An 11057-nucleotide genomic window follows, 5' to 3' on the forward strand; every position below is an offset into this window, starting at 1 on the left:
GATTGTCCCAAAGGGGGAAAATGAGTGTAGAAACAAACATTTCTTTCCCTTAATCATCATGTAAACATGTTTGCACCGATTGCTGCTTGGCACACACGCATGCCTAGCGCAGCATCTCATGCATATTTTTTTTTCAAATGTAGACTTTGTACATTATACTCCCTGAACATCCTTAAACACCCCTAATTGTCATTATATAAAACTTTAAAAAACACGCTATGGTTTTGCACATTATACCAAGACAACAGTGATTTACATTTCCAGCCAAGCAAATGTGCTTGTGTTGGCTCTGTTTTTGCACATTATATATGGCCATTGCCTGACATTCAACTAATATCACATTGTGAAAATCAAGTATGTGTTTCCCTACTATATTTAATATTAAAAAAAAAAACAATACATTTTGACACTGTCAGAGTGTCTGAAAGGCACTTAAAAGCTCTGAACAACACAGATCTGTGGTAATGTGTGTGCTGACAGAGACCAGCACCGTTTGTGCTTTAATCAAAGCCGGGATCTAATTTTAAGAAGTTTCTTTTGCTTTCCTGTAAATATTTTTGAGTTATTCCTAAGTGATGTTTGTTTGTGTGTTTTGCAGGCCTTCTGCTAGTTGATGTCTGTACACGCATGTGGTTCTTGTCTCACTGCATAGGAGTAATTAGGTCGCTGCTGTAATTGTGTCTTCAGAGATTGTTTGCTATTGGGCAGACTCCTCTGTCTGGAGGCTTCAGAAAGATAGACGTCTTTAGAAAATGTGAGGGGAAAAAATCTGGGACGCTCGGATGGAAACGGAAACACTGAGAAGGTGTTGTTGCTTTTCAGGAATGTGGATGTTTCGGGTTTAGCACATAATGGATCCAGGTGGTGGTGGCTTTTGTGTTTTTAAGTTTCTGAGTAGTCTTTTTATTTATTTTTCTACCATTTCATATTTTATTATCCCAATCGAAACAAGTTTGCAAGAAGCCCAACTTACTGACAAATTAGTAGGCGGAATATAAGACACGTTGATATCGATTGCTATTACATATGTGAGGACATGTTAAAAATAAAAAAAAGAGGTTTGGTATATTTTAAGGATTAAAAAATACCACAAAGATAATTTTTAACCCTTTTTGATGTTTTTGTTGTAATCTGTGGACTGGATTTGTATGAATCCAGTTGGCATTCATTGCTAATGGCTTCTCAATCACAAGTCAATACCAGTTGACCACATCCTGGATTATACTCCTTTTTTTTCCTTTTTTTTTTTTTGACAGCTAGAATGACTAAAATATGTAAAATGGACTTAATGTTTCATCCGATATGATTCAAAATGAGTGATTGAACCCATAAATCCACGAGGAAAGCATTTAGAGGTCAGCACTGAGATTCTGTATGACTAAAAGTGTTTTTGCAACCACAGCTATCATGAATCCAAAGTTAAGGCACTTATGACTTGGCTACTCTTGTGACCAAGAAAAAACCCTCATCTTTTATTCCAATCATCTGCATGGTGCTTTCTGTCACTGCAGTGGGTGTGTTTGAATGGCAGAATCCTGTCGCCACAACAGATTGAAGGCAGCAGCTTTGTATTCTCTGCAAAAGGCTTAAAAGAAATAAAGGTGTTGGCTACTTTTCCTGAGAAAGGATGTTCCTCACTTTTACATGACTGATCAGATGAAAGAAGTGTGTCTGAGAGATTTGTTACATGAGGACATTAAATGAGGCATATGCCTGGTCAGAAAGGGCTCCAACCTTCCTAACAGTAACAGCCAGAGTCTGTATGACTGAGATTTTTAGCCAAAATACAATGACTTAAATTCTGTCTTAATTAAGAAGTAGAAATGTGTGCGTCATCCAGGAAAAAATAACCTCTTATTCCCTACTTTCTAACCACTTTCTGGCAAACAAATTTGATGACTAACTGTTGAACATATGGCAATATTTAACTGCTATTGAAGCAGATGCTTTCCTCTGGGGCCGGTGGAGACTAAAAACGGAGCTAAAAAAACGGTGAATGTCACATTAAAATTCACCATTTGGCATGGAGTAACTAATAAATAACATTTTTTCTAACTTTAATAGGAATTTGAATTAACATTGTGTGTTGTGTGATATTTCTTTAGGTGGCCAAATTGAACCCCAAAGACAGCAGCTACTCACTGAGAGATGACTTCTACAGGCATGTGCAGAGAGACTGGCCAGGCTACAACGAGGAGGAGAAGCAGCTTGTCAGCCGGCTGCTGGCCAGGTGGGCTAGAGGCAGGGGGTCCCAGATGGATGCAAGTTATGCGCTCCCATTAAACAGCTTGTTTTTGTGTAACGTGCTGTACGTAAACGTGCCCTTTCACTTTTATGCCCGATATATCTTATGTATTAATTCCCCGGTGGTACTGGTGTTAGCTCATAAATAACAAGATGATGACTGAATCATTGAAACTTCATTTTGCACTTGTTATTCGCCGCATTAGAAAAGTAAGGTCTCCTGCACATCTTCTTTCACTCCCACGTGTTTCTGTATAGGTGCTAGTCAGCCCTCAGAGGCAGACCTTGTGTGTCCTTGCTATACAGAGAATCTTTTCCACCTTTAAGCTCGGCCATATTCGGGCTTCTGTAAACCAGCAAGACTAGGTGTTTATGAAATTCCCAAAGGTGCTTTGGTTGTGTCTGATTGCTTTTTTTCTCTCTTTCTGTTTGATAGGAAGTTGCAGCCACATATTGGCAACCAGTTGCGAAATCCTCAACCAAACCCATCAGTACTGAGGACGTCAGAGGATCAAAGCATAGCAAAAAATCTTGCAGTGGTAAATGGCTGTATTGTTCTCCATTTACCTTTCAGTATGTGTGAAAGTGGTTGATGTGGTTTTGAACGGATGTTGCTTCTTTACGTCAGTGTAAATGTGTGCCCTTTGCCCTCTAGTCTTTACCTTTGTCTGCTGGAATTAAAGTTTATTCATGAAGTTTGTATGAAAATGTTTCAGAGATGTATTTTTTGTTTTTCCCTGTCTGTTTCCCTAGAAACGCCCTGTGCCTTTTGACTCACAGGAAAGACTAGCAGCTAAGAGACAAAAACTCACAGACCAGAGGTTACAACAGCAGCCAGCTGTAAACGGACTCTTAAACAATAAAGGACACAATGATGCAACTCCTTCCCTTAACCCAAGTTTCCACACAAAGACTGAGTTTCAAAGGACAGATAACCATACTGATAACCAAAATGGTTTACCAGGGAGCCATAATTCCTTTCCTCTAATGCACAAACTATCTAGCACTTCTGACACGCCTGTTTCAGAGACCAGGGAGCAAGAACCCAAAGTAAGCAGCCTCCAGCCAACCCAGCGTGACTCCAACTGCGCTCAGCCACAGCTCGCCAACAGCCAGCACAGAAAGAAGAAATCGAAAAAGCACAAGGACAAGGAGCGCGAGAAATTTAAAGACGACCATAGGACTGACTGGTTAAAGACGAATAATGAGCTCGAGAAGAATCCAGACAAACTTGACAGTAAGGCCTTCTTTCCCCTGTGTATTAAAAAAAAACAAAACTAAAAAACATCTTGTAATGTTTTCCAGATCATTAAGCCAGTGATTGTAGTTTTGCTTTTTCATCCAACATTCCCCCAAATTCCTGTCAGCTGGATTTAAATGCCCCTTCTTCATTGCTGCCTCTCGTGTTAAATTAAACTACTTCGTTTATTTTGGCACTGGCGCTGTTTCGTCCATTTAAATCCAACTGGATAATCGTATTAGCAAAAAGTTAAACAGATGTACCTAATAAATGGGCAGGTGAGTGCATGTGAAGTACCCCCTTGCAACCCAGTGCTGTATCAGCACAGTATTATCTCATGACTATATGTGCTTCCTGAAGCTCCCCCTCTTGAGTCCTCAGTGTGTTATGTGGCTGACTGACTCAACAACAGCTTGGGTCTCTAAGCCTAGAGGTCTCCTGACACCCACAGGCTCTTAGCTAGTCTGAACAGAGGCAGAGATGAACACACACACAGACACACTGTGGCTTTTAGCAAAATAAAAAACATATTGCTTAATATTCAGACAATGGCAAAGATCCACATGGATGACTGTACTGATTCGACTGCAGCTAATGATATTTTCTTTTTCTTACGTTCTTGCTCCAGATCCTGACATAACAAATACTGTGGTTTCTGAGGAGAAGCCAGATTATGTGCTGTAAGTCTGAACATGTTTTCAAGTTATTTTTTGATGACCTGCTAGAATCTTTTGCTTTTGTTTAGGCAAGGCAAGGCAAGTTTATTTGTATAGCACAATTCAACAACAAGGTGATTCAATGAAGTAGATGACAAGGATTCAAGAACAAACTGTGTAGGATGACATTGTAGGCTTGTGCTACCATCTCGTGGCAGAAAGAGGTACTACACAAGAAGTAAACGAAATTAGGGAAATGGGCAGTTTAGAAATTTGCACAAAAAATATTGTGATTGTATCTCTAGGAAAGAATTCATATGGAAGAGAGTCTCTTGAAGGCTCAATGTTGCATAAGATTATTTCTATCTTCTGTGGTGGTCTTTACATTATCACACACTATGTTTCTGTGTCTACTTATAGAAAATACAGCCCCATAACAAGTTTAGAGCAACGTGAGCAGTACCAGGAGGATTTCTGCGCTGAGTATGATGAGTACAAAGACCTCCATTCCCGGATTGCCACCATAACTCACATGTTCATTCAGCTGGGCTCTAAAATCAAGAGCCTGTCCCCTGGTACTCAAGAATATAAGGTACATGATATATGCAGATATGCAAGTGCTCAGTTTGGACTGTTAGTCTCTATGTGGAAACTAATATTAACAACTTTGTGTTTTGTACCATTTAGACAATGGAAGACCAAATACTAGAAAAGTACAACAAGTATCGCAAGGTAAGTCAGACACATTGAAGTCGTTTTTCTTGTAGTTCACATATTTGAGATTTATTTCAGATTTATCACCTATTGCTCCTCTTTTTTTGTGCTCTTATAGTCTTAAATGTACATTTCAATGCTTAAATAGCTTGATTTTTTTTAAGCAATTAAATTCTGTGAAAGCTGCTTTTATTAAACAGCGAGTAGTTAACCTAAACTAAACAAAGACAATCTTTAAGATTGATCCTCAATATGTTAGTGGTTGAGAAAGAAATCGTTTTATTTATTGTTAATTGTTTATTTTTTATTTATTTGAGAGAATGTGGATTGTATGGTGTAGGCTGGCACTAGTTTAAGAAGGTTTTTTGCAGTTGCTCTATTTAGGATTTCCACCTGTCTACTATGTAAGTTTTGTAGGCGTGAACATAGAGGAAAACCATGTAAAACTCTTTTAATAATACACTTTTTTTTTGTCTCCACAGAAGTTCCCCGGTTACCGGGAAGAAAAGAAACACTGCGAGTATCTCCACGAAAAACTTTCATATATCAAGCAGCTCATCATGGACTATGACGTCTCTAAAGCTTCCTCGTAGCAGATTTTCATATATGCATACACAAACAGAGTGTCAAACAAAGAGTTTTTATATGGTGAAAAGGTTTTACGGTATATGAAAAAGGCAGACACTATTGCAGACCACAAATGATGCCGTGAGCGTTGATGATATTAAATCTATAGCAGATTTCTGTTGTGGTCTTTTAGTTGTGTAGTTATGACTTCTTAAAAGATATCTCATGGATTTAAGAAGTCAGAGGGAGAGGCAAAGAGAGAGTCTTGGCACTAATGAGGACTGTGAACCTCACTTTGCCAAGACAGATACATTTCCTAAAACCTTCTGTCAGCCAGACTCGGTGTCAGACATTTGAATTGAAATATATCAAAGGTAGAAGTGACTTTAACTTATTCCCTTTGTTTTTGAGACTTGCTCAGTCAAACATTGCCTCAGGCGGTTTTTCACTCTCTCTTTTTTTTAACATTTAAAGATTTAAATAAGCAGCATAAAAGAGACACTACAGTTCAGGTTCTTATCAAAGCACCCTAATTTGCGATTAATGACAGAAGCTGTGCACTGCAAAGAAAAAGAGAAAATGAAATGATTCAAATAATTTTTTTTCAGATTTATCCTTCATGTCTTATTATGCAAAGTGGGTGAGATTTTTTCCCCTCTCTTTTTCCACCTGCAGTGCTTCAGGCATTTATCTTGGAGGAAGGGATGTTTTAGAGTTCTGCATTATGTTTGTTCTGTACTGGAAATAAGTGGAATAATTGTCACCCTGTGGCAAAACAAAAAGTCATGTAAGATAATGACATTTTGCGATGCAGCCTGTAAGAGGTTCCTGCTGTTTAGCTGGAGTCAGCTGGTTTCTTACTTTTTATGAAGTATGCGATCTTCACATCTCACACACTAAATTGATTCGGGCTCATTTTGAAAGCTGCTGAATCCAATTAGCAAAAATTTGTTCTCAATTACCTGGTTAAACATGTTAAGAGCTTCAGGTTCACATGAAACTTACTGCAATAAGTCGATATGTGCCGTATTTATTAAGTATTTATTAAGTACACTCCCTTTCTTTTGCTAAACTGACCAAAATGCTCAGACGTCATTAATAAGCAAGCAGCAAGTCTAGTTTAAAGTATTTAAACCTACTGGAAAGAAGTGTCTTTGTCTCTTTTTACATAGAACTACTGATGTATTTATTTTGAAATGATTTTCCTCATTCCTGTGTCGCTGGTCTCCACAGATCGTGGTAGCCGGTCTTGGTAGATCTAAGTGTTTGTATCCATCAAGAGGGGGAGAGGTTGTAGATGAAAGTATCATAACTTACTGTGTGTTTTGTCTCTGCAGCCCCAAAGGACTCTAAATATTAAAAGATTAATATAGCTACAGAAGGCCTCGGTAGCAGTGAATAGACACGTCACCTAACTCTCCAGCTATGTTTGAAACCATTCACTTGTACACTATAAAAATAGATTAAAAGAATGAGGCACATAGCAAACCTGTTACTTTAAAATTCAGTGCTGCTGTGAACATTTTTTAGATCACAATGGCAAAAACTACTTTATTTTTTTCATGAATTGGCACATTGATGTGGCAAGGATATTGGAAAGTTGTGGGGTCAGTTATGATCCTGGAAATCTGTGCAAGGTTTCCAACATCATGGGGTTTGATTTATTGTAATTTTCCACTTCTAAGTACTACATCGTTGTGTTTCGTAGTGAGCCATGGCTCATAGAGACAAAGCAACAAGGTTTACTGCAACAGAAGCCTTGATGCAATAAAAGCAGCTCAGTTAGATGAAAACAGTTAAATGAACAGAACAGTTTGCATTCATTTTAGTAGGCACACTTGTTCAACTCATTTTTAAAGACCAAATCAGCCAATCACATGGCAGCAACTCAATGCATTTAGGCATGTAGACAAGACCTGCTGAAGTTCAAACCAAGCATCAGAATGGGGAAGAAAGGTGATTAAGTGCCTTTGAAGTTGGCGCGGTTGTTTGTGCTAGAATCCCAGCTGGTCTGTGCATTTCAGAAACTGCTGACCTGCTGGGATTTTTCCCACACCACCAACTCCATGGTTTACAGACAATGGTCCAAAAAAAGAGACAATATCCAGTGAGCTGCTGTTCTCTGGGCGAAAATGCTTTGTTGATGTCACAGGAGAATAACCAGACTGATTCAGGCTGACAGGAAGGCAACAGTAACCACTTCTTAAAACTGAGGTATGCAGTTTGAACATTGCAGCAGAATGCCACACTGGTTGGAACTCCTGTCAACTAAGAACAGGCTACAGTTTCGGCACACTCACCAAAATTGGGGAAAAAAGACTGAAGAAATGTTACTCAGTCTGAGGAGTGTTCATTTCAGCTGTTACACTGGGGACAGAATTTGGCATTTTCTCGGCACACTTTGGCCCCTTACCACACGAGCATCATTTAAATAATGACAAACGACCATTAGGATAAGGTGACCTGTCACGACGTTCAAATCATCTCAAACTGGTTTTTCAACACGACAATGAGTTCACTATACTCAAATGAGCTCCACAGCCACTACATTACAATTGAATAGAGCACCTTTGAGATACAGTGGATTAAGAACTCCACATCGTGGATGTGCAGGTGACGAATCTGCAACAGCTGTGTGAAGCTGTTGCACACAGCAACAGCTTGTGCAACAAGCTGAGGAATGTTTTCAGCACCTTGTTGAATATGTGCTGTTCCGAAGGCAAACGGGGGTCCAGCCCATGCTAGCCAGATATACCTAATGAAGTGTCCGCGTAGGTACAATGAACATAAATGCCGTCATTAAAGAAGTATTCCCGTGTAAATTGGATAATTAACCCCACAGTCATTTTACTTATGAGAAAAGTTCACCTTTATGAGGGTTGATGTTCATATTGTGTTGCTTTTTTTGGCTTATTAGAAAATAAAAGTAGTTAACTGAGGATGTTTTATAGTGTACAGTGACGGGTTTCAAGAAGCTGCCACTATATTGGTAAAATGTGTGCATTTGCTAACTTACTATATGTTGTAGTATTTAGGTATTTTAAGCTTGGAGAGCTGAGTCTCAACTTTTAATCAGTGCCTATTCAGAGTGTATTTGTCCATTGTGGCTGCAGCTTTTGTATTGAATGTCATTACACAGTCATTGACATAGAAGCCTTAAGGATACTTATATAGTCTTCAAACTGCCAATATCAAGATGCTCATTATCCATACACACACTCATCTGTTATCTGCCTTATTACTACTGTTTGCTGTTTAAAACTGTTTAAATGATTGCCAACAGTGGCTTTCTGTATTCTTAATGTAATTTAACGTTCTCTGTTTCCTGTGATGACATTGCTTACTCATTTGTTGCATTTGTAATCATTCTGGTACATTTTTGCTTTATTCATCACTGAGGTAAATGTGCAGGCATTCGCCATTAAGAATAACACTTATATATTTCTAATGCTGCCGATATTCCTGTTGACACCCTGTTTTACTTTCTGAGCACACAGAGTAGTTTGATTTGAAAATTTGCCTTTTAGTGATTTCGGCCATATTTCAAGCACAAAAAGCCCAATCTTAAAAGTAACAATTGACGAACAAGTGGTAATTATGAAAAGATTTATAGAAAGAAAGGAATAGATGTGTCAGATTATTGATGGAAAACCATAATTATTTTTGGATTGTTGTGATTAAGAGGGTATGATTATATTTGGGCGATTGAGCAGGATAAAAGTATCACCAACAATGAAGACCCGGAGAGGGGCGTATGCATTATGAACTGCATTTTACAGTTGTGTACTTTCTCTTCTTCTATTGTGCAAATTTCAAACAAATAAAACCATCAAAGAGATCTATAACCACAGACATTTTTCTTTGTAGATCGCTCTTATTTTTTTGTGCACACAGCAATCATGTTTTCTTTATGCATGCAGGCACCCTCATACACAGGTATAAGTAGAAGCCAAGAAATTATTGTATAAGACATTTTATATTTTTCTGTTTTATAAAGGGCTAACAACAATGTTGTCAGTTTGTGATAAAAATCCATTTGCAGATGATTATCCTGCAGCAAGAGAGTTTTCCTTTGTCAAAAGTGTAAGAACTGCAAACTTTAAAACTTAAAGTGTCAAATGTAAAGGATGGGCTAAATCAAGATCTTTAAAATTCAAGCTTTTAGATCCTGAATAATAATGTTTTGTTTCCTTAATTGTTAAAGCGAAGGCCAGCTGGCTATAAAATCCTGTCAGTTAACACAGTGCAATACCATATCATTATAATGCTTCACATGCATGAAACAGTCCTATTAATTTTGCATTTTGGTATACTTGGAGGGTAACTGTAAACTGTATAATAAAGATGGTCATAGCATGCGTTTTGAAAGCCACATTCATTTTATTATAATTGCTTCATTTTTGCCTGTTTAGCTGGAAGTTACCATATTTGAGAATGTAGGTTAAGTCATCAGCTAACACTAGTAACTGTGGTTAGCAAGCTGCATTGATAAACTGTACAGATGCAGTGCCTGAATACACACATCTGCTACTTACTGCAAAGATACAGACTAACTCTGGTATCCAGATGGATGAGATCTGAAAACATTCACAGAGTTGCAAGGCGGCACTTGAGGCACAAAACACTATTTTATATACTGTTAACTACCATGTTATAAAAGGAGAACAACAGAAGACCATCAGCTTGTCCCTATGTTGACCTCATCCCAGTATCATTCTCCAACTTGCAATGAAAAACACAGACCAGTTCAGTTAAGTTTTGGCTGCTTATTCATGTGTGCTGGGTTCAGCGGGTTGAGTAGTTGCAAGGCTGACATGCTTGAAGAGTTCTATTAAAATGATAGCACAAAAGAAATACTGTTTATGACTGCTGCTGTGATTTTGTGTTATATAAATAAAATTGGGAGCGACCACCAGAGAAACTGCACTCGTTGGTATTATAATTGGTTTGAATTTTTAGCTGCAGAGGTTGCTGCTTAGTGCAAAAAAGTGTCTTTAATGTGTGTAAAATTTTTCTATACATCATACAGATGTTGGCACTTGCAGTAGGCAAAGATTGGTCCACTCGTCTAACAGGAGAGTGGGAACAGATAAATATGCATATGCTATAAGTAAAGTATGATTTTGAGAAACAGAAACCCTTAAACCACATGGAATAACATTCAAAGATAAATGAGAAAGAGAGAGTCCTCCTCAGTATGTCATTTATAAATACAGGTATGTCTCTCCATCTGTTACTGTTACATCATGTAGAGCTATCACAGTAACAATCGTAATCATAGTCATAATAAAATATCTATATTTATAAATGGCATACTAAAGCAGGGCAATGTCTATAAATGCTAAATTAAGTACTCTATAATACCTTACCAATACTTTAATAATGCTTAATAGTGTGAAATTATTAAAAAGTGCTACCAAATATAAAAAAAAAATACCTTCTGCTTTACAGAAAGTGCACATAAGAATAATATTTTATCAGTCATTTATCACAAGAGTAGAACATGCACTTTCTTCAGACATAGATTAGATCGCAGGGCTGCAGATCTCACTGTGACCGTTCTTCTGTAGCATCCACGCCGGTGTGTAGCTCCTCCTGACACAAAGCAGCTTTAAACCGCGGTCGGGGTGGAGCCA

At 38.0% G+C, this 11057-nt stretch overlaps 1 protein-coding gene across 1 annotated transcript in view; it reads left to right on the forward strand.

Moving 5' to 3' along the window:
• The window catches only part of LOC113025017 (RNA polymerase II elongation factor ELL2-like), a 35558-nt gene extending 28224 nt beyond the window's left edge, over positions 1–7334 (forward strand). The window contains exons 6-12 of the mRNA XM_026172359.1: positions 2106–2230; positions 2681–2783; positions 2998–3481; positions 4113–4164; positions 4561–4732; positions 4828–4872; positions 5337–7334. Coding sequence (XP_026028144.1) covers positions 2106–2230; positions 2681–2783; positions 2998–3481; positions 4113–4164; positions 4561–4732; positions 4828–4872; positions 5337–5447 — 1092 coding nt within the window. The 3' untranslated portion in view covers positions 5448–7334. The remainder of the gene's footprint in view (positions 1–2105; positions 2231–2680; positions 2784–2997; positions 3482–4112; positions 4165–4560; positions 4733–4827; positions 4873–5336) is intronic.
• The last annotated feature ends 3723 nt before the right edge of the window (positions 7335–11057 follow it).

This window comes from Astatotilapia calliptera, chromosome 1 (assembly GCF_900246225.1).
Source record: "Astatotilapia calliptera chromosome 1, fAstCal1.2, whole genome shotgun sequence".
Classification (NCBI taxonomy): domain Eukaryota; kingdom Metazoa; phylum Chordata; class Actinopteri; order Cichliformes; family Cichlidae; genus Astatotilapia; species Astatotilapia calliptera.